General features: G+C 40.1%; 2 protein-coding genes across 2 annotated transcripts in view; one reads left to right on the forward strand and one right to left on the reverse strand.

Annotated features, from left to right (window-relative positions):
- Positions 1-3,566: 3,566 nt before the first annotated feature.
- ADAD1 (adenosine deaminase domain containing 1) overlaps positions 3,567-27,937 on the reverse strand; it is an 80,080-nt gene continuing 55,709 nt past the window's right edge. The window contains exons 1-6 of the transcript XR_010071345.1: positions 19,109-19,232; positions 7,789-8,637; positions 7,243-7,322; positions 6,302-6,411; positions 5,303-6,139; positions 3,567-4,488 (exon numbers count right to left, since the gene is read on the reverse strand). The gene's annotated coding sequence lies outside the window, so the exon portion shown is untranslated. Of the gene's footprint in view, positions 4,489-5,302; positions 6,140-6,301; positions 6,412-7,242; positions 7,323-7,788; positions 8,638-19,108 lie in introns of the transcript that reaches the window.
- Positions 17,456-22,645, forward strand: IL21 (interleukin 21). The gene is made up of 5 exons (XM_063336777.1): positions 17,456-17,683; positions 17,810-17,845; positions 21,824-21,961; positions 22,399-22,479; positions 22,580-22,645. The coding sequence occupies exons 1-5, from the start codon at positions 17,549-17,551 to the stop codon at positions 22,592-22,594; spliced, it is 405 nt and encodes a 134-aa protein (XP_063192847.1). The 5' UTR covers positions 17,456-17,548; the 3' UTR covers positions 22,595-22,645.

Here is a 27,937-nt window from a genome sequence, read left to right on the forward strand (position 1 = left end):
AATACAACACACACACTTACTGTAACATCTATTTTCCATCACATCAGGTACATACCACTACTGCTACTATAACTATTCATATCACACACCAGCACAAAGCAAGTAGCACCTTGCTGAAGGACTTGATCCAGGCAGCATGCACTACTCCTCCTTGGAGAGGACCAGAGGACCACCAAAAGAAGCCATTTACCAACTTTCTTCTTTATTATTCTTTCTTCCCAGCTAAGTGGGAAAGTATTTTTTTTCTTTCTTCTTTTTTATCACTTTTTGTGAGCTGTGTGTTGTTAATGTAAAACTTAATTAGGTAATACAACTCTAAATACATTATCTTTACCATTGCACCTCCATAACTTGTTGTTAAAGTTGGCACACACACAAATGATTACGGTTGTGTAAGACTTCATAATATAGGATACTCTTTTAGCTTCTTCCATATTTTGCCAGACTTCTTTATGGTGGGAACACTTTTCTCAGTAATTTAACTAAAAATCTAAAAAATGGGGTGTCCACATTATTTCTAAAACAATTTTTGAAATACTTACCACACCTTAAGCAAACTTTCTTGCCTATATATAAAACCAACCTTGGGTCAAGTACAGGCACACATAACTTTATTCATAGTATTAAAGACTAAATTTTTCAGTCACTCCCATAAGCCTTCAGTGGGTTTGAATCATGTAATTTGGCCTCTAAGTTATTTCAGGGCTGCTTATGAAATCTATCACTGATTTTTGCTGAAGTTACTACAACAAAAGAATGTAACCGATAGATTTGTTATGAAAGTGTTTTAAAGATTACCCATCAAGAAATCAATACAGGCCGAAGATTATTTCTGGGGGCATTTTAGTGGATGTAGGAGAATTTCTTGACATAGAGTGGACAGCTAGCTAAGCACTGAGCCAGTGAAGCTGCTGGAGAGGTCAGGAACAGAAGTGCCACCTTTCGGCCCCATGTCGTCCCTGGGGGTGTCTGCAGCACTGCTCCGTACCACAGCCAGCCCCAGATCCTGGGGAGCAGCCAGGCTGTGTGCTTGAATTTATGCCTGAGCACACTGGCTTGATTTGATGTTTATCCCACTGAAATCAGTAGTTTTTCTCCTGAGAAAGCCTGAGAGGACCTCAGCATCCCAAAAGTGAAAGTCCCATGTGCAGTAGGTATTTTTTTTCTCTACTATATTTCTGTACAGCATAAGGAAATAAGTATTTGTACTTTGCATACCTCCCTTTTCTGATAAAACGGTTTTCCTTAGCTCTAAGATACTTGCCACTCTCACATGATGCTAAATGGAAACACCGTCATCCGCAAACAAAACTACAACGTACAGATAATGAAATATTGCTCACCACAGCATTGGACAGGAGGTATTTTTTAAAGTTGCTATTGCATTCTGCCATTTCACTGTGACCCTGATGTAAGTCAGCTACATTAGAAGGGGAGAGAGCATGAAAACGATGAAGCAGCTGAAATCATGTGTAGGAAGTTTTCATCTTTTGTCTCTCAGTAGAGTGTCTATCTACATGATTATTTTCTGGGGGTGTTAAGTGTACTTACATTGCTGACACTATTCACAAGTCCACTAGAGAGCAGCTATGCCTCACAATTACTGAGGTTTTTTTTTTTTAATTAGTTCCTCTGACATTTATTACGCTTAACTCAAATGACTAATCAGACCTGAAAAGCTTTCTCAGTACTAGACTGAGAAGCGATGGAGGTGTGGAATCAGTCTGCTCTGATTCATACCAGTGCAATGGCTCGCTGTCAGCACTGATCTGGTCTTGTTCAGGCACAACATCATTCTTACAGAAATCTTGGCTCATATTCTAATTTGGGATATTTCATTTAAACTGAAGAAATGCAGGGCTGAGTTACAGGTTTTTCCTTAAGCAAGCCTCGAGTGCGCCATGTGAGCTGCCTTGAATTCCTTCAGGGAAGGGCAGGAGTACAGATTTTTTGGAAGAAGTCCAGAGCAAGAGGCAGCAAAAGGGCTGCCAGTGCCTAGCCTGGTCTTTCCAGTCAGTGGCTAAAACAGGAATTGAAAAAAAGATAAATAAGGCTCTTTCACACCATTTCTACTAGGTGCAAAGAAGTGCTGTGTAAGTCTAAAGAACTCGTAAGGCACAGTAGTCCACATCAGCCCGTATTAGGCCATCTTCCACTAACTTATGGAAGATATTAAGTAACACTGAAGAATAATTTACACTAATGAGAAGACAATGTATTGTATAGAATACAATTTTATATAGAGAAGACAATTTACCGTATAAAATATTGGCTTCTCCGGACCATTCTCTTAACCTTATACAAACACTAAACTTGTCTTTCTTTAAGCATTAAGGAACAGGTTCAATATAAAGACACCATTTTAATTCCAGAAGTCTCACTATTTATCTTTCTCCGAGAGAAAAAAATAAAGGAAACTACTACCTGTCATAACAGCTGGTAAATCCAGATTGCCTAGCCTGGTCTCGCAAGTCAAAGGAAATTGCTCTGGCCCTGTTAGAAGCAGAGAAACGTTAATAAGCTTCAAAGATATCACCTTGTCTCCAGTCCCCAGACCTAAGCAGACAGGCAGTGGTTAGCCATTCCCTGAGCTGCACAAAACTTTCACAGATTTTCCACAGCTCCTCGTGGTCACTCATACTTGGTCACCCAAGCACGTCACCCAGGGCATTAGAGGGAAGACTAGCAGCAGGGGCACATGCACGTAAGGACAGTGCCAGGGAAGCAGAGGCAGTGGCCGTGGGAGTGGTGCCAGGTTCATTCCCACAGTGAATAATTCGGGGTGAAGGGCCTACACCTCTCCTCAGAACAGTTTCCCGGCCCCCTCTTCCCAGGAGTCCTTCAAATCCCAGCATTTTCTTCAACCTGCATTATCCTGGACCGTTATAAACTGCCTTAAAGCACCTGGGTAGTTCTACTCTGGCACATTGGTTTGCTGACCTCCCTTTTTTATATTGGATCACTTAACCCTCATACATAAAGAAGGAAGGACAAGGACTAATTTCAGAGTTTGTATATGCTGAAGGTCAGGCTTTTCTTGTGTACTTTTAACAGTTACTTCTTTGTCCTTTATTTTCTAGAATGTTGATTACCCACTGTATGTAACCCTGGCATTGTTTCCCAACTGTGAAAAAATAAAGAGCACGCACAGAAATGTTTCAGAGCCATCAGGCATGTGTACTGAATCATGACGATCTAAGGAAGCACAGAGAATGTGCTTCCTTATTAAATGTTCGGCTGATTGTCTAAAACAGGGCAAGCATCTGACTTTCTCATCTGCCAGCAGACGTATGTGTTTTGTGCCATATTGAGGTGGTCAAGCAAAAAAAAAAAGCTCACTTCAGGTTGGACATTCTGCATCAAACTATGAAGAAATGTAAGAAATGTTTCTTTTCCAGCTTTTAAAACTGTTTCAAATAAAACAAAACTTCACAATGAAATATCATAAATGGAAAACTGAAATGGTCATATGAAAGTACCAGCACAAAACATTTCGATATTTATATTTATTACTTTTGACAGAAATCAGACAAAATCAATAAAAACAATCAAGATATGATGAAGAACAAAGCTAAAATCTGTGCAGTTCAATCCTTAAAAGTATTGAACTAGATCTAGCAACAGAGGAGAAAATAAAGGCAGCTCAGAGAATGAGTAAGGAGAGTTTCCATGGCATATTATTATATCAGAGGGTAGCACTGTTTAATCTCTGCTAAATTTAAAACTGTTTAATCTCTGCTCTGCTTTCAGTTTAGAAGTGAAGCGAATGATGGCATTTCTGTCAGAAAAACTCAGGGTGGCCAACAGAGAAATGCAGGGGGAACGTGAAGAAGAGAGCCAAGAAAAAAGCTATTGCTTCTCCATATTTTTCACAGCACCTTTAAAAGTAATGCTCTTCTTTAACCTCCTGTAGAGCTGCCACAAACAGCAATTTGAAAGAATAACAGCCTTCTTTGATCTCCAGTTATTGTTTTGGAAATTACATTTTTGTCTCCTTTTCTCTTCAGGCCGTTTCTGATATTCTCATGAGTTTTCCTGTTCTCAGCTTTAATGTTTCCATTTCCCTTCCTGTTGTTGCCCTTTGTGCAGCAATATGAAGTATAATTATTTTGCAGCCTCTGGAGTCCAATCAGCATCTCCTTACATGCGGTGCATGGTACAGAAACACAACTGCAGGAGATCAAGGTGTTGTGTCTAAAAGCACTGGTACACGTGCACTCTTTGACCAGTCCAAAGGCCAGTAAAATCCAATCTTCATAGTGATTTAAGTTCTTCGCATTTTATTTCGCCTGTGGTTGGGCTACAAGCACATACACAGTTGCCAGCAGTGGCTCAACTGATGGCAGCAGCAGGTGAAGGTCTGGTTTGAAGGTGAAGGCTGGGTAGGACACGGTCACATCCACCCTCTCCTCATGCCTCCTGGGTGTGAGACCTCCATGCCCAGTGGTGCAGCAACATTTGCCTATGGTCCACATGCAAATCAGATGCCTGAAATAATCAAAGTTAAAATAAGTATTCCACAAAAGGAGAGGAGGGTGACAGCCGAGATGTAACCTTCTAGGCTGTGAGACAATGAAAGATGCCCTTAGAACAATAAAAATAAGAAAATACCACTGAGGCAAGTTTCCACCATTATTTTAGTCATGGTGTAGAGCAGTATTTCTCAGCTGGTAAGAGCATGTCCCCCTGGGAAGGCAAGGCCCAGATAGCTAAGTGCCTTCCAGGATATGCACCGCCATGATGGCTGGTCCAGCCTAACAGCTCCCTGCCACAGCAAGGTACGTTTTCGGCTGGGTCAGTCACCTAACTTGTTCCCTGAGAGACAAACATGAAAGCTGGTGAATGGCTGGTGTTAGGAGGAAGGGGGAAAAAAAGGCTTCCTGTGACTTTTCAGCTATGCCCTCAACACTGGAGGGGTCAAGCCTGCAGAAGGGGAGATTTAAGAGGCTGCTTTTGCTCCTCAGCACCCAGGATGTGACCAAGGGGAGTGTCTGGGGCAAGAGGTGCAGCACTGGTGCTACACTGCCTACCCCTGGCCAGCAACAGGCAGGTAGGTTAGGAGGGAGACGGGCTCAGAGATAAAAGTGGAAATGTGGCGGTTAAGAAACCACCTAAAAATGCCACCAACGAGGGATCTGAAGAACTGTAGGTTTAGTTATACAAAAAAAGAGAAAACAGAGGTATAGATAAGAGTTTTTCCCTTGGGTTCAATCAAAAAGCAGTTGTATAATCCTTATGATAATCAGAGGAAGAGGATCAGGACTGGAAATTCAGCTATATGGAGAGAAATGCTGAATCTTACGATACTGCTTCTGGGTAAATTCTGGATGCCCAGAAAGAGAGTTCTTCCTTGGTTATCTGTATATCCCGTGTTTGCAGTGATTATGGTGAAAATGTGATTTTCAAAAGTCTCCATTGATCTGGATGAGCATCTTCAGTGCATCCTTATTTTTCTCTTGGTCTCCCACAAGTTAGTTCAGAGAAAGCGCTCAAGGAGCGGTGTATCAAGTGTTAAGTCTGCAAGAAGTAAATAAATAACAGACAAGAAAAATGCCATTGTCCAGAAGAGTACCTTAAGACAGCAATTTTACTGTTTTATTGTATATTCACCTACAGATGCAGTCATCATGTTTACCGGCTTAGGTTTCTGGAAAGAAAACACAAGCAGGACAAGACACCTTCATTTCCCAGTCAAAAGTACAACATTCGAGTAACACTTTTTTTTTTTTCTTGAAAAGGAACAATTCTTCTATCAGGACCAATGAGACAGTAGGAAGGAATCAAAATCTATGGTCTTCTATTGACGTTTTGATACAAAGATTACTGAAAATTATTAAGATGAAACTTGCAGTCATCCTTCTGAAATTAACTGACAGTGGCTATCACACTTTCAATCTTTGCTTACACAGAAGTCTTTGACTAATGTTTTTAGAGAGATTTTTGTACTCCCACCAATGCATTGAGTCGTCATTTTCACACAAGTAGTCATTTTATTTATATTTCAGCAAGAAACATTATTTCATACCTTGAATGTTCTTTATCTTCTCCTTTGTTTTCTATTTAGAGGTCTTTGCTTGTTTATAATACATTTCCATATGTTCACTTACAGGGAATGGTGTACATGCTTCTAAGAGCTTGCCTGGCAGAAGGAAAATTGTTGGTGAAACTCAGGATTTGGGCAGTTATTGCAGTCATTGCTTATCACAGTGAAGGGAACAGGATTTGCCAACATTAGAGGGTCAGGTATCATGTACTGCCACAGCACCGCTTTCTGGGGAGTTACAGGACGGTAGGCACTCACCAGAGCAGAAGGGAGAAGAGCGAGGGAAGGAATGAAGGCCAATGCAGGTGGGTCCATGACTCTCCTGGTTCCAGTTCGGCAATGCAGACATGGATGTGTCTCCCCTACACCTACACAGCACAGCAAAGCCAAGAAACTTACTCTCCCCTCGTTCCAATTCCAGCTGTGCAAACCTGCCATATCCACTGCACCAACATTAGCACATTTCACCCATCAACGAACTGCATCAATTCACTGAACATAGCATAAAACTCAACTACGAAAGAAAAAAGCACATAACTGATGTAACATTCAATTATGTTTTTCTGTGATTGCAACTGCTTCTGCTCCAGCTCCCTCTTTGTCCTACCTTTAGGCTCATTAGTCTTGGATTTACTTTACATGTAAACTTATTTGTTTATTTAGACCACCTGAAAGACTATAGATACAGCTGGTTACCCTAAATGGCACCAGTACCATAGTTTATTCTGAATTACCTTACATAGTTGCTTGTTTATTTTAAAAATCAAATTCTGAGACTTTTATTTTATAATGTCTGTATTGTTTCCTATAGTTAATTCATCTGTTTGGCTCCACGCTTGAAAAATGCTTTCCTCTCACCTCTAACTCCCTGTATTTAATTTTAATTTCCTTCTTCGACCTTAATCATAATCAAGAATATCTTGATTCTTCTCCCTTTTTGAGGTCAAAACAGGCTCACAGTACATCTTAAAACATTTCCATTATTGTTTCCACTGAATGCAAGGGAAATATGTTGACTTCTTTAAAAAAAGAGTAAAATTAAACCAGAGATAATTTTCATAAATTAGATGTACAGATTTCACAGCTCAGAAATAAGGATGTCAAACGTGTCCAGCTTATACAGCCTCCTACACAGAAACCACAAGGTTTCAACGATAAGTCACTGAAACCACAGCATTCAGCTTTTTATCCAAGACTACCTTTACCAAACGGGTGCTGCTGCTTCAGTGCGAAGACTGATCACACAATAGTTTTTCCAAGGTTCGCTTAAGGTGCTGACCTGTGAAAAAAAATGAAACTCATTATGCAAAGCAACTGCGCTATATAGCTTTTCAAATCTGTATGTGTGCGCATATAAAAGATATATCTGTAGGCACAGGCACACACGTTCATTACGTCTAGTTATAGACGTAGACAAAAACAGGGACAACTGAAAAAAAATTTACCAAGAAAAGCTGGCAGTTTTTTGAAAGATAGTACATCAAAGTTTTATCTGTTAAGGATAGTACGAGCTAGTCACCTCAGAGCATTCCTTAACCTGCTGTAAACAATTAAATAGATTTATTTAAGTGTCAAGTCATAACCAAGTGCATTATATTTACAGAGAAATTCATATATGAGAAACAAAATAGTATTCCTATTTAAGATAATTCTATACTGGTACAGTTAAATCCAGACCAGAGGTTTTATTGATACAACTGCCTGAAAAAAAATCAACAGATCCTTCCAAAGTGATACTCTTATACCTGCAAGAATCTTAAATGTAGACCAGGCTGCAGAGTTAAGACTTCCCTAAATCCTCTTCCTTACAATAATTTTGCCAGAAATTGCATGTCAGCCACAGCTAAAGGGCTGAATGGTGTTTGCACTGGCACCACATTGCTGTTCCTGGAACAATGCTGCTGAGCAATACCCACTGGCCCCCTCAGCCTTGTGTGCTAAGGAGGTACTTGTTGTGTAGGCGATCCCCAGTTTTGATCAGCACTCAAGCCAGTAGAAGAGGAGTTTCTGACTTCTAACAATTCACTGCTATTTGCAAATCTGTCAGTTGTGCTAAGGAGAAAGTAGAGCTGACAGCGAAATGATTCCAATCAAAACAAAGCAAAACAAACTCTCAAGGCCTTTGCAAGAGGAATTTTTAACCTGGATCATTTTAATGACCCAAGCTACTGTAACAGAGGCTCCTCAGACTGCAATAAACTGTGACGCAGAGATACAGCAGAGCGGCAGTGACCCAAAGTAGAAAGTTCTTTAAATGGCTTTGCTGCTGAAGAAAGCACTTGCGTTATTACATCCTGAGGTCAGCAGAGATGGCTTCTGCCTCAGCCTTCCCGTTGGTTATGCTGCACGACACCAGAGCCTCTTCTCCGCTGCAGGAGCTGAAGTACAAGCAGTATCTGATGACTAATCCAGGGTTTGCAGCACACATAGCGCTGGTGCACAGAAGAAGGTGAGGAGTTGGTCTGCAAGCAGGTACTTGGAATCACTCCAACGGGAGGCAAACTGCATCCTCCAGCGCAATCACACACTGCTCCTCTGTCCTCACTGTTTCTTGCTGTGACCCAGCATGGTATGACATGACGCTGTTCCTGACCCTGGGGGACAAAAAAAAGGGCAGAAGAACAATGCAAATGGATTTATAGAACTTGAAACCAACACTACCATTAAAAAAATAATTCTAATAGAAACCGTGTATACACAGTAAACATATATACATATATGAAGGAAGGTACAATCTGTAATATTTTGGTCGTACCTGAGAACCAGAAAGTGAAACTAGCGAGAAATAAAAGTGGCATTCAGTCATCTGCTTCTACCAATACATGCCCAAAGGTAAAGCATAATACAAAATGAAAAACTACCTTTTATTTTAAAGATAACTTTATTTAGAATGCATTTGTAAGAAGGTAAAATCAGGGCAGATTTGCTGGAAAGGAAGGAAAAGGGGCTGTAGCCCTTCACTGTTTGCACCCCATATTTCACTCTAGACTATGTAAGAGGGGAACAACCGCACTGCTGCCGAGATCCCACACCAGCACAGCAGCCTCACTAAGCCCCAAGAGTGACTTCCAAAAGAATCTGTGACATCAAGGCTTTAATTCTGATACTGAAACGTGAGCTGCAGTGTCACGCTGATGGCCATGCGATGCATGTCAGGGTGTAGGAAGGCCCAACTGCCAGTGGAACAGTTACATATCTATGAAGTGCACTCCCACAGGCTGCAGCAGACTCCCCACCAGACTTGTCCATTTTGAGCCTGTAATGGTTTGGGGATTATTTGTTTTATACTATTGATATCATAACATAGAAGTAACTCTCTTCTGACTTCTGTTCCTTCTGTTCATTAACATTAGTAAATGAACAAAGGCAGCATTTCGTATTGTGCCATTCTGCTTCCTCCATTCACTGTCCAACATCTGCATGCATCTCTCTTAATTTGTCTTTCTGAACATTTTGAATGAACATGAGATTTACTGTTGGGTTTCAGTACTACCGCATCACTGCTTTTCACACCGCAGGCCCCACTGTCTCTTAGTGCAGCCACGAGGAAATGTGTATTGCATATAGAGAACACTTCTGAGGTAGAAAGACTGCGCACTGCTGGGCCATGTTTCATGAGGAAACCGTACTGTAATGCCACCAAGCACAAGAGCTGCAGGAGAAGTCACTGTTGCAGCAAAGAAGAGGAGCACTGACTTTTCTTGCTTATTGCCCCCACCTCTCCCTGCCTGTGGCTTTCAGCTGAACAACTACTTTCTGCCCTCAAATTGTGAGAACTGTGGTAGCTTGACTTCCTGTCAACTGCTGCCTTGTCTTCTGAAGGTGGCTGTCCTCTGGTAGTGGGGAAAGATTATTAGTAGTACTGTAAATAAGAATGAAGCTGCCCTATAAAAGCTGGAACACAGCTCAGGCACAGAAGAAGCTCTAAGCTCTTATTTTTACAGAGATTGAACTGATAAGGCCTCATGCAGGAGATTTTAGCTGAGATGTGAAAGGAACTGTATGACGTGAATGCCTCCAATGGCAGAAGACCAGACTTGGTGACCCAGTGAGACTTCTTCCATCCTACATGCAGAGAAAGCCGTGACCCAGGAGGTGGGAGGCTGCTCCAACATTAAAGGAAAGACTTGAAAGGACGTGGTCACAAGAGGACAGCTCTTCTGAATATCTGTTCTGTGCATAGTGGGTCCAGGCTGGTCTCAGGCTCTGGGTGTCGACGAGACATTTTCTCAATACAGTTTGTTATTAGTAGTTGATAAGGCTAGAAATACATCAATCAAACCACAAACATAGCAAGCATCACTGGGCTGACCTAGGAACAGGATGCACCTGGTATTTAACATATATACAATTGCTGTTAATGTTAAATGGTTCTGCTTTACAGTCCTAGTCACCCACTTCTGCTGAACTAGGGAGAATTAAGACAATAATGGCTGGTACAGAACACATGAGGCAATACAGGAACATTTGCAAATGGCTTTGCATTTCTTAGGCATCTTCACTAGCTGAAGCTGTTTCTAAAACTTAGATAAAACCATGAGCAAGGCTGTACTAGATTCAGAAAGATTTTGTATCTTCTTGAAAGCAGGTTCTACTTTCCATCCACCAAGTCTCTTTCATTCTTACATTGCCTCTTTTTCTAATATGCAGCATTGCATCTCGGCCTGTATTACAATTGAGAACCACAGATTATAATGCTAACATCAGTGATGTTCACTGCTAGAAGTGCAAGATAATGATTTTTAAATCTGGTAACAACTAGAGGCCGAACACCGGCATGCCCGCAGTGCCCAGGCACCACTCCAGCCACTATTAGGAGCTACAGACAGGGGGGCTCTTTGGAACTTACACAAGTTCTTTGAAGACAGAACAGTTCACTTTATAACCCTGCCGGTTGAGCACTTGTTCTACTTTCCCCTTGCTTTCCAGCAACTGGGAATTGTCTTAAATATTTTGCGCAAGGTAATTACCCTTACATGATGTAAGAAGAATCTTCTGCAATAAAAGCTTTTGCTTGGCATCCCTTTGATCTTCAGTACATTCCTCCAGGACAGAAATGCACAATCTCCTGTAAGAGCTGCTCCATTTATTCCTCCAATTCCTTCATTCACTGTGCGGGATCTTTTTATTAGCCAATGTTAGACCCGCTTCAGTATGGATTAGAAATTGTTAGGAAATGAGAAATAAGTTAACTCTGGGATACGTTATGGAGAATGTCAACGGTTTATAGTGTCAAATGCAGTCTACTATTTTTTTAGTGCCTATGTCATCACATTCAGAGTTGTATTTACTGTGATTTTTATAGCAAATACGAGTTAGGAATAGATTTTTTTCCCCATGTTTGATTTTCTCTTTTCAAAGCAAGGTTAAAAGACAGAAGAATTATACCAAAGCTTATAATTAAAAAAATAAGATTGAAAGAGGTTGGAATCAACCTGCGGAGTTGTCAGAAATATTTTGAAGATCAGTTTTCCTAGATCTGTTATACAGGAGTCTTATTCCTAGTCTCCCATTTTCCAGCATAACTCCCTCCCCTTGGTTTCCTAAAATCCCCCGAGTTGCAGATAGCATACACATGAAATGTCACGTACATAAGTTACAAAAATTCTTTGAAAGCAGCCCTGTACATTACAGGCTTTTTTGGCTGAGCCATAGCAATGACTAAGCTATGGGAAAAGCCTCCATTCAGCTACACTGTAAAGGAAAATGTGGGTGGGGGAACTGGGCTTTCAGGGTCGAAGTCATTCAGCACTTGGGTGGCACTGTTGCAAAGAGGAAAGAGGAGGACTCAGCCTTGCGGGCCTGGGATGGGAGGTTTTTCAGATTTCCACTCTGCAGCCGTCCCTATGGGGCCAGGCAGGCGACAGCGCGAGAGAGAGTGTCATTATTTGACTCAGCATGTTCCTAACCCACAAAAGAAGTGACGTATATAAAAAGCATGTTGCTCACTCATATCTGATAAGAGGGATATCAAGGAGTTTTCTCCACTGCCTAGACATAAAGGACGTTCCTCTTTGTCCTTGTATTTCACTTTCTCTGTCAGTGTGCCTTTCTTCAAGCAATTATTGTGACCTCATAGCCTCTAACACAAAATTCTACAGTTTTAGAGACATAACATGCAGCCATCCGCTACCACATTGCCAAATACCTATTGTTTAGCTTTCCATTCTAATTACTCCACCAACTTTAAAACTTATTTCAGATATAACAGATTTAATTTAGGAATATCTCAGATAGAGCCATCTCACCTCCCATGAACCTGGTGGAGGTTTGCCTCCACCAAACCCATGAATTATCCTGCTGGACCAGCAAATATTTCTGCCATATTTCTGTGATGCTTCTATTAGAAAATGACAAAGCTTCACTTACTACTTACTGCCCAAATGGTCTCTGGTGCCACAGTACAGCCATTCTTTCACACAGTAGGCTTCACTGTAAAATGTAGAATCTTAGAATTGTTTTGGTTGTAAGAGACCTTTAGGATCATCAAGTCCAACCATTAACCTAGCACTGTCAAGTCCACCACTAAAACACGTCCCTCAGCACCTCATCTACACATCTTTTGAATACCTCCAGGGATGGCGATTCAACCACTTCCCTGGTCAGCCTTTTCCAGTGTTTGATAACCCTTTCGGTGAAGAAAGTTTTCCTAATATCCAGTCTAAACCTCCCCTGGTGCAACTTGAGACTGTTTACTCTTGTCCTATCACCTGTTACTTGGGAAAAGAGACCAACCCCCACCTCTCTACACCCTCCTTTCAGGTAGTTGCAAAGAGCAATAAGGTCTCCCCTCAGCCTCCCTTCAGGCTAAACAACCCCAGTTCCCTCAGACACTCCTCAGAGGACTTGTGCTCCAGACCCCTCACCAGCTTTTTTGCCCTTCTCTGGACACGCTCCAACACCTCAATGTCCCTCTTGTAGTGAGGGGCCCAAAACTGAACACAGTACTCGAGGTGGGGCCTCACCAGTGCCGAGTACAGGGGGATGATCACTTCCCTAGACCTGCTGGCCACACTATTCCTGATACAGGCCAGGCAGGATGCTGTTGGCCTTCTCAGCCACCTGGGCACACTGCTGGCTCATATTCAACCAGCTGTCAACCAACACCCCCAGGTCATTTTCCGCTGGGCAGTTTTCCAGCCATTCTTCCCCAAGCCTGTAGCGCTGCATGGGGTTGTTGTGACCCAAGTGCAGGACCCGGCACTTGGCCTTGTTGAACCTCATACCACTGGCCTCAGCCCATCGGTCCAGCCTGTCCAGATCCCTCTGTAGAGCCTTCCTACCCTCAAGCAGATCAACGCTCCCGCCCAACTTGGTGTCATCTGCAAACTTACTGAGGGTGCACTCGATCCCCTTGTCCAGATTGTTGATAAAGATATTAAGCAGAACTGGCCCCAGTACTGAGCCCCGGGGAACACCACTTGTGACCGGCTGCCAGCTGGATTTAACTCCATTCACCACAACTCTCTGGGCCCTGCCATCCAGCCCGTTTTTTACCCAGCGAAGTATACACCCATCCAAGCCATGAGCAGACAGTTTCTCCAGGAGAATGCTGTGGGAAATGGCGTCAAAAGCTTTACTAAAGTCTAGGCACAAAATACTCACAAGCCTTTCCCTCGTCCACCTTGTCATAGAAAGAGATTAGGGTTAGTCAAGCAGATCCTGCCTTTCATAAACCCACGCTGACTGTGCCTGATCACCTGGTTGTCCTGTATGTGCCATGTGATGGCACTCAAGATGATCTGCTCCATAACCTTCCCCGACACCGAGGTCAGACTGACAGGCCTTCACTGCAATAAGCCTTATGTCCCCTAATATCATGTTGCAGTGCAGTGTTGTACAAGGTTTGTTTTTCCAGGACCACAAACAGTACACACAACCTGCCAGCCATCAGCAGGGCTCTCCCACTTGGACTCACTTTGCAAGCTGATTAAGTAAACCTAAACATTTAACAGCCTAACATAACACCTTTGCTTAAATATGAAGTTTGTGATGACTCAAACTCCACAAAACAGCACTCATCAGGCTTGAGCTTGGTTCAGTGGATTTAAAGCTGCCTTTGTCTGCCATTCTATTTCTTTCTTTTCTAAAGCAACAGTATCTCAGGACTGCCTAGGCTAGCAACACGCTGAATGCTGAGCCTTATGATTATCTCACTTTTGTTACTTGGATTCTATCTCCAGAAGCAGCACTGGTTTAAGACCTGGTCAATGCGTAAGATCTGTAATTATGACAAGCTTATGAAAAAACAGAAGAGGAAAATTAAAATGGTTGTTCACTACACAGGTATGATTCTACTGTTGAGTTGTAGGGTCTTGTTATGGATGGCCGCAGAGATCGTAACCAGTATCTGGAAATGACTCCCAGAGACATAGCTGTAACCAAAATTCTGTTATGCATACTCTTGTCTAGCAAATCACCAAGGACAACGAAAAATGCAATGTTAGTCTATAAGAGGTGTAGCATTTGTGGATGATATGGTAAAATATTAAAGCCACTGTACAACATGGCTGTATGATGACAGGAGCCAATGCCCTCTATGTTGTCCCTTCCAGCCCTGTTTTTCTGAAAATACCTGGACAGTCATGTTGTGCATTAACTGAAGTTCCTGAGTGGTCCTGAAGTTGTCTGGTCAATGCAAATGATCTGCAGTGGCATCTTTGCATGAATAACTGCAAACCACCTAATGAGGATACAGCTAATAGAGTCGTACTCCAAATGTAAGCAGAAAGCTTCCAACCTACGAACCAAATACAGATGCATAAAATAAATAAAGGCTGACAGGGCTAGCACAATCATCTACAGCAGCTGAGCTCAAAGGAGCTTCTCAAAAGAATTCACAGTTGAAATACTGACAATCAAAAGCAGAAGCAGATATTATCACCAGCCTGCTCCTTGACTATCAACACTTCCAACAGCATAGTCAACGACTGGACTGAGAACACAGTGCATGTTCATCCAAGTTACTAGTCAATAACCTACAGAGAAGATGAAGGTTCAGCTATGGTAAAGAGGAGCAGAGCTAAGTATCCTCTTCATGTAAAGAATACCGCTATCAGAAATAATCTCTCCATCTTCTCCGCAGCCTCACAGAGGTGTTAAACATCAGATATAAAACAATTTTTGCAAAGCTTCATATGAATGGGATGGGGGGAGGGCAAGATAAAAATAATGCTGATTTGCATTAACGAACCTTAGCTATAAATTAACACAACTTCTGAATAAAACCTATTGATATACCCCCTACTTCGCAGTCCAGCTCAGCTGCTTATCTAAAATTATTTCAAGACTTGTCCATCAAAAGAAATTATAAAAAAAATAAAAATCACACTACCTTTTCTTCAAGAAATTAAATTTTAGACTATGTGGTAGAAGAAAGTATCAATTTTTTTTACTTATTTCAGTTCTCATTTTTCGGGATTTCTGTTCTATTCTATCAGATGTGATTAGCTATTCTTTTCACCAGGAGAGATTTTGTGTGTGCACGCATGACACCATGAGTGCATTATACGTGTCTACACATACACCTATAATATTTATTTCTTTTAAGCTATCCATTATCTGAAAGACTTAAAATGACTTTAGAACATAAACAGGGTACAGTGAACAATTGTTTGTATACAGCAAACACACACACACTTCAGTATGCCAGGTAGAGCTGAAATGCTCATTTCAAAATGAACAACAAGAAATAACTGATCCAATTTCGCTGCCCAGATTCACTCACCAGACAGAAACATACAGATGCATTTTATACAATGTTAGCAAGTTACACAGACTAGCATTCTAGATACAAATGACATCAAACTGAAGTCCAAACACTGTGTAAATTTTGTAAAGCATCTTCAAAGCCATCTGAAATCTTCAGACTTCCAGAGGCAAAGATTTAATTTCAAAGACACTTGAGCATCTTTTTATTCACCACAGTGAAGGTGTCCAAGTGACTTTAACTGCCCTCTGCTAATTCCACGCAGGAACCTCTTAATGGTAATACCACACCGTTGATAACCATTTATTAATGATAATACATAACAGCTATTTAAATTAATTTTTTCCCTCCTTGTGATGAAATATTAGGAACAGCGATTTTGAAATCAACTGATTCCTAGAGCAGGCAGTCCACTGTTCTCTTACTGCAGCTCAGTGAGAGGGACAGAAGCTGGGCTTGGGCTGAAGGCAACTAATATAAGAAAAAGGAGTATACTCAAGAATACCTTTAAATACCTTTAACACCAGTGGTGTTCATTTAGAAAGGAGACAACTGTGGAAGCCCCTGTAACAGAACATTCCTTACCAGCATTTGCTGGGAAAAAAATCCCTTCACTAATGCTTATCTTTTAAATATTAATTAAATTTCCTCAAAAGAAGCATACATACTTAATTACAACAGGCATTGATTTTGAAGGAAATTGTGAGAGTCTGCCTTATTTCTTAATTCAGATCAGTCTGCTGGTTTTATTTTGGCTTTACGTTTTTTTAAAGTATGCACTTTTTGGATTTCACACAAAACAAATGCACTTCTGCATTCTCAAGAGAATTCTCAGGTCTCGGTATCACATCTCCTTTGAAGGGGCTGCGTTAAATTGCAAAACTATCCTCGAGCCTAGCTGCTGCAGAACGTAATTGAATGTGTTTAGCTGCCACAAGCACTGTGCCACCACTGCAAAGTGGCAGCATCCCTTGGGACTCACCAGGACTCAGTCTCTTGATCTTCCAGTACTGCTCCCATCTGGGGAACTGGTATGGTATGAGGATCCACCTCTCCCAGGGCAATGCATCTCCCTGCAACTTTCACCCCCAGTGGACATACTCTCTACGATTCTGTTAAAATATCTGGTACTGGTTCCAACTAAGTATAATGAAACTTCAGCTGGCTTAAATGCTAAGATGAGCTTTTGCTCACAGCTGTTGCAGAAACCAAACTAAGAACGTAAAAGGGGCAGTTAACAGACATCAGGAGGAACTAACTAACAAACATCCCTTGGAGCCATAAAGTAAGTAGGATAAATACATTTAAGGTCTGAAAAGAAGTCCTGTCATATTTCTCCAGCACGGTACAGAAGAGCTTCAGATGGATTGGAGAGATTCGTTGCTGTAAGAAACGGGGGAAAAAAAAGCAGAATCTTTGTTTACCTAGGTCCGTGGTTTCTAAGTACCTACTTTTTACTACGTTCATTTCTTGACTCAAAGTGAAAATGGGAATTCACCCTTTTCTCTTTTTTCCTGTCCAATGTGCAGATGGGGCATATTTTCGTTCACTCCATCAATCCCTGCCCCCTACGCACAAACTCGCATACATGCACCTAGCCAGTGGAAAAGAAAAAAGGGTTACTCATTAATCCATTCTACAAAGCTTTCCAAACTGAAATGGGTGGGTTTTACATCTCCAGCAAGGAGCAATATATAGGTAGGTACGTAGCATACCTGAGCACAGCTCAAACTCAAGTGTTCATCTTGAATAGCACAACTTTGCTCCTGGCACATTTTACAACAAAACTCATCAGCATGGAGAGGATGATTATTTTCTGTATGCTTTTCTTCTGTTGCAGTATGGCGCTGACTGCAGCTCCATACAGAATAGTGAAATACAAACAGCTCTTCAAGACAATTAGACAGTTAGAACCCATAGTGAAAGACAAGGTAAGCAAAGTGTTTGTCGTAATACTGAAATTATTTTCAAGAATTATGTATTGCTTAGAATATATCTTGTGAGGGACATTACTTTCAAATGTTAAACTTTTCTAACCTGGATTTGTTTTATTGTAGGATGTTGAAATGCTGCATACACCAGAAAACCCTGTGGTAAGACTACTTTAACATTTCTTTCTAATTATATTAATTTGATATTGTACTGGTTTATTCCATTGACAAATGACACATGCCTTCTTCACATCTCTGACCTAGTACTCTTAATGCAACCTAGATTGAAAAAGAAAATACTTTGATATAAGTTCCTTATTTCTGGATTTTTAATGGCAGAAGTGTCTGTATTATGTCATCTTAATTACTATTTTGCTAGTGTGTGTATTCTAACACACCCACTGGTTCAAATTTGTATGCATTCCCTTTACTCAAGAAATGGTGCTACCAGTGAAGATTCGTACAAGATCCAGATGAGCAGCAGTGCTCTTGGGGATGCTGGTTTTGGGAGTGGAAGCGGCTCCAGCTGCCACGAGCTCCCTCGGCACTGGGAGCATGGCTGAGCCGAACCCAAAGGGACCCCCTTTTCCCTCCCACTGAAGCTAAATGCCATGAGCGGCACTGCAAGGCCATATCACACAGCGCTTCCTCCCATATATAGACATGCTGCTTTCTCAGAGACTATTCGTGTGCAGGGGTTGGGCTATCAAGGGGAAGACAAAACTGCATTCTGCAAGTATTCTCTTTGGATTACAACTAGTTAAAATTACAAGAACAGGTCCCTGTGAATCCCTTTTTAATACAGATATTCATTTATACATTATTTAATGCCACATCCCTGGAAGTGTTCAAGACCGGGCTGGATGGGGCTTTGAGCAACCAGGTCTAGTGGGAGGTGTCCCTGCCCATGGCAGGGGGGTTGGAACTAGATGATCTTTAAGGTCCCTTCCAACCCGAACCATTCCGTGATTCTATAACGCTGATATTATGTGTGTTCCAAGGTCAGGAACTTCTTATAGGTAGTAAATTACACCAGAGTCACAGAAAGCGTGTGCACACTCAAAAGTGGCAGGATGCAGGATTTACTGTGAAATTAAATGCTAATAATAGTGACAACATGTCTTAAAAGCTTAGAAAGTAAATGTATCCTGCTTTCTTTTATTAATCCCCAACATGCAACAAAGGTCTAGAGCTAGCTGTGACTAATCTAATGTTATACTTCTCCTGTTATCAGCTATCTTAAATTTACCCATAATTTTGATTTTTGAGCCCTGAGAGCTATTTCAGAAAGCAAGCAATTTTGATCAGCCTATAAAAATGATGGTCTTTATGCATAGTTTTTTGAAAAATGCCCAGAGCGTTCGGCTATTTACTCAGAACTGTAAACTCTCTTGCAAAACGACAAGAAGAATGAAAAAAACTCACCTCATTTCACACGGGTTTTGTTAGCCGCCTCCTAGGCTTTACAGTTGGGTGCATTTTTTACTTGCCAAAAACATACAGAAGAATGACCAAAACAGATACGTTCCCTCTCATTGCTAGAAACAACTGCAGTGCAAAAACCTAATGCACCCTAACTAATTGCTGGGGTTTTTTCATTAACACGCTTTCTAACTTGTGGTGTCAAAGCGAAAAGGAGGAGATTAGCTGTCATTTTACTGCAGTGTTTGCCACTACCTTCGAAACAAAGCAAATACAACTAATGACTAATCGCTTAATCAGTTGTTTGGTGGTGTTTTGTTTTTTTTCTCTCAAAAAACACAGTCACCTCAGGAAGGAAGACAACAGTTCATTTGCAGCTTAGGGCTTTACAGTCTGATTCTGGGAGGTCCTAAGTACCTCTGCTGAAAACTAGAGGAGACAGAGAATTCATGTATTTAGAAAGTACTAAAATTGATATAGGTTCAATCCCTGATCAAAAACTTCAGAAAAAATACTAGTGTGCTAATAGTAATTATCACCAGCAACCACACTAACAAACTTCATCCTACAGGGTGAAATTTACATTTACGGAATTGTCCAGATACAAAGAAATGAATGAATTATAGTGTGCCAAAGCTGCACTCAGGGTGATGAGGTACAATCACACCCTAATGAAACTGGATTGAATAAAAAGTTTTTCATATAACTGTATTTCAAATATCAAATGATTGCTTCTATGATAACCTGATTATGCCAGACTTCCATTTGGCCTTGAATATTCAGGAAGATGACTACCTTTTATAACATTCAAAATTCAGTGGTTTATCACTATTTGTTTTGACTTCTTTGAGGATTCTGTGAGTGGACTGAGTGTTAGCCCCAATTCAATCCCACACAATTTCCTTATGTGTTCAACAAAGAGGTGAGAAGTTCAAAAGATCACAGGACAACTCAAGGGAAGACATGCTGAGGCTGAAAAAGTAGTCTTAAGGCTGAACTGATTCAAGACCTTAGGGAAAATAAGATCTATTCCTGGTGATTGACATGGCAGCGGAAACCAGTGACACAATGCTGATTTACATCGGTTCAGCATCTAACCCCGCTGATCGCTACTTCAGGAAGTACAGGCTTTTCAGGCTAATCTGTAAATTTAGTTTGAGTCAGATGCAGAGTACTGCTGCACATTAGCTCCGATACAAATATTTTACATGTTTGCCTAGCCCCCCTCAGACATCACCAGTGGTCTATGCTTTTTAATGCCTCTTCATCAAAGTGCTTAACCCATCACAATGTACCAAACCCCACAATCCTTGTGGTCCTCTGACTGTTGGCGTGCCTACAGCTAACTGTTAACTCAGCAAAAAAAAAAAAAAAAAAGCCAGCATATATGAGAAATGCTGGTTTCTCAGCTCATCACGGATGAGGCACAAAATGTTTTCAGTTTCAGCTGGAAAATTGATCTCTTTAAAAACGAGTGTTTTTTTTCCAGTAAGCAAGACTGGTTACGGTAAGAAGCCTGAAACAAACATAAATGTGTGGTTTTTAAGGAAAATAAAATGTTATATCTAACCAATATAAAATGTTGCTATTGAACTTTGCTACAAGCGACGTACATGAATGTTGCCGTGTCCTTGCCAAAGCTGCAAACTGCAGTGGCATCTAATAAACCAGATGAGACAGCTTCAGTAGCAGTTGGTATGCAAAACAGGGATGATGGCTTTGAAGCCTTTCTAATATGCGTAATCAGCAGTTCTAAATGTTTCCTTCTTTGAAAAACAGAAAGCAAGTTAGAAATTGTCTTCATTAAACCCTGCTTTTATTTCTCTGTTGACTATAGGTTAGTTTTGGTAGCATTTTCCATAGTTGAGCGCCTAGCAAAGGAAAACAGCCGCTGCACAGGAAAGGAGATTCTGGAGAGCTTGTAGTCTATCAGTTAGCATCAGTACAATTAATATGCAGCTGCACCATGAAAAGGAAACAGCAGGTTGCTTTAATTCCAGAGAAGCAGCAGCAGCAGAAAACTTAGATCATCAGAACAGATGTCTTCTTTTTCAAGTTAGAGACAGTTGGTGCTTACTGGCCTTGACTTAGGTTTAACGTGCACCTGAATTTAAAGCAATCTGTTAAGACAATTCAAGCCAGACGCTTGACTCCTTATCCTGCCTCTCATCCTCAATCGCTCCTTTCCCTTCAGTCTTCTTACTTCATCACCTTCATTTCCCACGCTATCAAGTGAGAACATTATAATAGTATTCGAAAATACGCAAGTAAGTTCTAAGTATAATTACTAAGTAGGTAATATTAGAAATGGCACAAGGATTAGGAACAGTACATTCCCACATGTAGCACTGAGGAACAGTCCAGAGTGATATTCATAATTTTTTAAAAAGAAAATACTCATGCCCACGCTTGTGAAAACTTACTGCATGTAACATGACCTACTCTTCAGTAGCATTTTCTTTTAATTGCTGTCATGATTAGTATACAAGTGGACATTTTAGGCATTTATGAGGAAATACTTAAATAATTATCTAAGAACAGGCAGAGTAAAAGTTAAAGATCTCTTGCGTATCAAAAAATAACTTAAAAAGAGTACAGTTGAATCTTCTCAATTAATATCCTGGATATTTACTTTTACACATGGACCACAACCTAAAACATGCAGGAAAAAATGCTGCAACATTCGTTTAAAAACTGTTCCTTCTTTTTCTTCCCTAGGACGAATGCCTCTTCACAGCTGTGACCTGCTTCCAGAAGGGCATACTGAAATTACAACCAGCAAACAGCCAAGTAAATTCTACATTCAACCAAACTACTAAAGTCTTGAAAAATTTCACCTTCAGCAACCCTGGCAAGGTAGGATTTCCTCACAATGCTCATAATTGTGATCATTGCTTCATATTTTCTATAGCCAACACCACCCATAAGGGTGCAATTGTAGAAAGCAAACTTGTTAGAAAAAACAATCTGCCTTTCATTACTTTGGAAATTAAAAATGACCAATTTTCTGCCCTTCTGGGAGAGGCATTCACTCTGATCCTATCAGAGGATATTACATGTATGTACTTGGCAACCACGTAACGTGCCAGACAAAAGGACAGGGATTACTGTAAAACATGTGAACAAAAGGTGTTGTTACTATATTCTTGCCCTTTCTGAAACAGCCTGTGTCTCAGCTTGTCCATTTCTAAAAGGCTTTGATCACAACCCTCTTGATTTTTCAGTAAGAATGCTTGAAGTATTATTTATGATTCTGATGCACTGTTTAGAAATGGCATGATTTTATCTTTCAGCACTGCGAGTCTTCATGTGAATCTTACGAGAAAAAAACCCCCAAAGAGTTTTTGAAGAGCTTTGCAAAACTAATCAACAAGGTAATCAGTGCTGATTCCTCCTGAGTGCTTTTTGACATGTTGAGAACAATTACAGATATCCTTACTTTACACTATTTCTAACAATGTTTTGTTTTTACAGTTATTGAAGGAGTAATATAGGACACACCAGAGCTGAAGGCTACTGAAAATATACTATTTAAAGCAGACACTATGTTATTTAAGACAACATGAAAAATGTAAATATCTTCCATTGCTACTATGCTGTGCTATGTGTGTGGTAAGTGAAAGCATCTCTGAAAATATTAAGGAGTTTTATTTGTATGGCTATTCATAAGATGGATGCTCTTTTGAAAGTGACCCCAGCCTCACCAAGTGGAAATTAAATTGTGATTTCACAAAAATAGATTCTCTTAAGGGACTTAACTATCACCTGCTGAACTAGAAATACATGAGATAGCTACTCCTGTATGTTTTCTTTCATCTTAAATGAATCTCATACAAAGACGCCTGAAACTTTTTAAAGAAAATGACCAAAAAAATTATCAGAGACTTCGAAGTCTCAAAAGGTATCTGCTTGGACTGATCTCCTTATCTACAATAATACCACACACACAATTTTATTTATAAGTTCTTAGACTGTATCTTAGCTAACTATGGAAAAATATCCTGCATTTAACTGTCATACAAATACTGGAAAAACATTTACAAATCATACTGTATGTCATGGGTCTGACCTGTGTCCACGCTGAAGTTAATGGCACATTTTCTATGGGTTTCAATTGGGAGAGGAGGAACACACACACTTTAAGCGGAGATACAGGATTCTGTGGGGAAAAACACATTTCAGAAGATGGAATTCCACCTAGACTCCCTCAACTTGATGTGATAAATACAGCAGAGGCATGGCTGGCTGGTATGACCAGCCACTGCAAAAGGTCCAACGAACACAGTAATGGAGGATTATTCACAGTGAGGCAGCTCAAATGCATATTGCTCTTTCTCAGAATACAGTATTTTACACTCATATTCATGTTCCATTAACAATATTTGTTCTCTCTACTCTTGACTCGTTTTAATGGTTTAAGTTTTAATAGCATTTTTGTCTTTAAAAACTATCATGTTTTTTGTTATGTGGAAACCTGCTTGTACAGCTTCTGAATCATGAACGATTCTGTGCAACTATGGCCAGAGATACCACTGAAACTTTAAAAAATAAGAGTATCACAGCACTTAAAACTAGTTTCTAGCAGCTTAATTCTATACCACCATATTCAGCTTGCAATGATTCTGTACCTCTAGACTCTTCCATCTGAGAAGCAACTGTTAATTTACCCCCAAACAGCTATTAGCCCCACACAAGGAAACTGATCTTGGAAGAGAGTGTAAAGCCTTCCAGTAAAAATTAACCTTTCAGCTAATTTTCTCTCTACCTAGTAGAAATGTGGTATAGAGAGGAAACTGGAAAACTACATCTAGTGTGACGATGGAAAATGACAAGCTTAGTTACCTCCAAAAATAATGAGGTAGTATTAAAAATATTTCCATTCTTACCAGCGTCAGCCTAAAGGAATACTAATACAAAAGGTTTTTTGCCTCCACATTTTCGCTGTCCTGAAATGTGAACCTCCTCAAAAAACCCATGTCAGAGGAGTAACAAAGATCCTCAGGGCAGCAACAAACCAAGTTTCCACAGTGATCACTCCGTGTTTCTGGTCATAAACATTTTAATTTAGATCGCCTTTTTTTTTTCTTTCAAAACTGCTTTTCCTCTGAGTAACGTTCTATCTCATATCTCAATATTTCCACATTACTGCACGAGAATTAATGTTCTAAACATGAACTACCACTCGTACGTAAGTCATGAAGCTACAAAGTTTAAAATGGTGTTCTGCACCATTTATCCCCATTTCTCTGACTTTGCTATCCGTAAAGTCCCTTAATCACCAATTGGTAAGCAATATGCAAAGCTGCTGTTGTAACTGTAATGGATTTTAAAGTTACAGAAGTAGAGAAAAACAAGGTAAAACTTAATTTCAGATTTGGAAGAAAACAACTGGGAAAAGATTAAAGCAAGCCCTGCAATCTGCTGATATTTCCACAGCGTTACACTTAAATTTTTACAGAGGAGTTTAACTGAATGCCTTTATCATGAACTAAGTGCTTTTTTTGGTGAGTCCTAGAAGGCTAACCAGTAAAACAGCACTTTTCATTCGCTTCCACGGAATATTTGCACATGCAGAGTTTTGGGGAAAGAACTTTATTTTTGTACGAAGACTACAGTATGCATTTTTTGATTTGTAAATGTCTTTTCCAGTAATTTGCTATATGCATTCAAATCAATATTCTAAGAGAGCCTGTTAAAATTCTTGTTGTGCAGATGAAATGTGATTAGCATGCCCTAACAAAGAGAACATTGTACATTACCTATTTATTAGTAATCATTGTAAAGCATTGAGAAGTAACTTTTGTACCTGGGATGGATATTTTACACAGAAAAGCAATTTCCTAACCAGAATGTCATAAGCTAACCAGTTACTCCTGTCTACCCTGGAACAATTTCTGGGTTTCGTACACGAGGCAGCATGTAATGCAGTAATTAATGTAGCTACTTCTGTTTAGTGACTTGCTCCACTGTTTTAAACTATGGATCTTATCACCTCAAGCATAGTGCTAAAGGGTTGGTTTTTTTGTCGTTTTAAACATTATATACTTGTTAATTGAGGCTATTTCTTGTACCTGCAGAACAACTTAATTCGAAATGCTTATTTATAGGATTCAAAAAACTAGTGAGAAACTGTAACAAATGTAATTTAGAGGATTAATTGTTCTGAGATCTTGCAGAAAACTGTTATTTGTTGGACAATGCAGTCCAGATATGTATGGGGAATATTAATGAAAAAATTATCACAGTGGATTTTAATTAACAGTGCAGTGTCAGCACTTCAGGGCAGTGTCAATGTGGGCAGCTTTGTACACTTCAAATACACTTCGACTTCCAGGACGCTGAAGCCTCATGCCAACTCTTTGGTTTGTTCAAGTTATGAAAGGTTGAGTGTATTATTCAGGGTGTGTTATTTGGATCCCAAATGAAGAACAGGAAATCAGTGAAGGACAGATCAGTCTTCAAGAAGACATCACCTTGTTCTTCAACAACGTTCTCAGGAGAAAAAAATGAAGATGCTCCAGGAGGAACTTGTGTCCCTAGGAAGGACTAGTTACCACAATTCCAGATGTGTACACAATCTTGACTTATTTTTACTTGTAAGATGAACTCTCTTTGTACTAACTGCACTCCCCGCAGAAACAATGTATGTTTCATTATCTGAGCACACAGAGTAAGCCATAAACGCTCATTACCTCCCAGGGAGGTTTTACAATATATTTATGATTTTAGTCATAAGTGCCCTTTGCAGGCACTTCAAGATGTGTTTTAGCATGGTATATACGATTCTGTATAATATTTACTTATCCTGAGAAGATTCTTTATTTTTATACCACCTGACTCACCTAATTTAATTATTTATTGCATTTCTGTGAATGGAATGTTCATACTAAGGACTATGTGGTCTGATTTATTTATATGCCTGTAATATTAAATAATTTTAGCTAATACGATTTTCTTGTTTTTCTTTAAAACTTCTGACCATTCCTACTCTGACAGTGGCCCGTAAGACCCCTTAGTGAACTTTATCCTTTATTAGCCTACAGTGTCATAGATTTTGTCAGATCAGATCAGGGACGTGATATACAAACTTTATCTTCCCCTTGTTCTTATATAGCCATTAAGAACAGATCGTTAATTTTTCATTGTTCCCATCTTGTTTGAAAATCTTTAAAAATCGGCTTTTCAGGCTTAATAAATTCCATTTGGCAAACACACAGGAAGTTCAATCACAACACCTAGACTTCTTTAGACTAACATGAACAAAAATCAGGTAACTTCATGTTTTGAGTCTACACAGAGTAAAGTCAAACACCCGAAAACATAACTCTAGAAGTAACAGTTATCCAGTCTGTTTTTCACCGTTCTCTCTCATCTTACTTTTCTCTTGCTTTGAAATGTCAATCCTTTTTCACATCCCAATTCGATACGAAGTGTTGAAGTTCTCAAAAAATTAGTACTTTTAGCTATTATACTTTATAATGGTAGCTATGTTTTATCTGTTATAAAATTGCCTTTTCCCTAAAATGTAACAAAAACGGACCTCCTTCCAACAAACAAGCACAAGGCTCTAACAAAAACAAAGACTAAACAGTTACTCCCTCCCTTTTCATCTGTTCAGAAAGCACTTACTCAACTAGTATCTCCTTCCATTATGTTTCCTGTCATCACACATCTGCATTTGTTGGGTCTGATTTTCCTTAAAAAAATAAATCCTTCAGAAATAAATAAAAACAAAGAGGAACTGTCATAAAACATTGGAGACTTCAGGCATAAAGTGCTCCTACATCCAGGACAGAGGTTGACGTGCAGGACAATGCCACTAGGATCTCTCTCCTAGAAGACAAGCAGTCCTGCTCTAGCCCATAGATATTTTCCTCTCAAAAAAAGAGCCCACAGACTGGCTCCCAACGAGCTGCATGTGCCAGTTGCCTCCTGTTGGCTCTCAGACAGTTCAGTGGTGGCAGACACCCGAATTTGCAGCCCAGATCACCCTGTAAAGGCTTTTGGAGGGACAAGCAAAAGGATAGGGTCTAATCCAAGCAATGCCTTCTATCTTTGCACACAAGAACCCAGTGGGAGTCAGGTATGCCGGGACTCACCCAGAGTTCACTATTAGTCAAATCTGAGCCATACCATCCACTCAATGAAGAGAAGCAGACATACTCAGGAACAAGTTATCCCACTCCAAACTAGATATGTAATACAGGTGACTGGAAAAAAACACAGGGAATACTTCTCACTCAGATCACTGCATATTTGATGCCTATTACTAGATATGATGAATCTCACTCAAACTACCTAGGATTTAGATGCAAGCCATCAGCCGTTCAGAATACTTTCTGTGTCTGATGCAGTGTCTCCAGGTGCTTATTTGCTAAATACACTATAGTCTCTCTTTCCTGGTATAACGTACTTAATTTTGCACATATACACTGCTTTTATTTCTTACTGGCATTTTTCAGTATTTCCACCTACAGCTACAATCACATTAGAAAATATAGGAAAGAAGATACTTGAAGTAGACATTTCTTTGCTTTTAAAGTCTAAGGAAACTGAAAAAAAAATACAGATTAACTATGTCAGAATGATTTCAGAAGTATTATTACTGGCTGACCTAACAGTGTCTCTGCTGTGTGCAACTAATAGTGTGTAAGTATCTTGGCACTAAACTGTGGGAAGCAAATAGACCCTGAAGCCCGTGCCAGGCTACTTTGTCTTCCTAAGTGCATGGTTCATTGTGTAGACATATTTTTGTAACTCCAGTTATAATGCTATAGACCTCATAGGACCTCACAGAACCTGAAATAGGTTGCACAGAAGCTTTAACAGAAG

Source organism: Chroicocephalus ridibundus, chromosome 5 (assembly GCF_963924245.1).
Source record: "Chroicocephalus ridibundus chromosome 5, bChrRid1.1, whole genome shotgun sequence".
NCBI classification, from domain to species: domain Eukaryota; kingdom Metazoa; phylum Chordata; class Aves; order Charadriiformes; family Laridae; genus Chroicocephalus; species Chroicocephalus ridibundus.

Coding starts and splice junctions, on each gene's coding strand:
- IL21 (XM_063336777.1), top strand. CDS start 17,549: ATGGAGAGGATGATTATTTTCTGTATGCTTTTCTTCTGTTGCAGTATG. Junction 17,846..21,823: donor ATACACCAGAAAACCCTGTG/GTAAGACTACTT, acceptor TTTCTTCCCTAG/GACGAATGCCTCTTCACAGC. Junction 21,962..22,398: donor CCTTCAGCAACCCTGGCAAG/GTAGGATTTCCT, acceptor TTTATCTTTCAG/CACTGCGAGTCTTCATGTGA.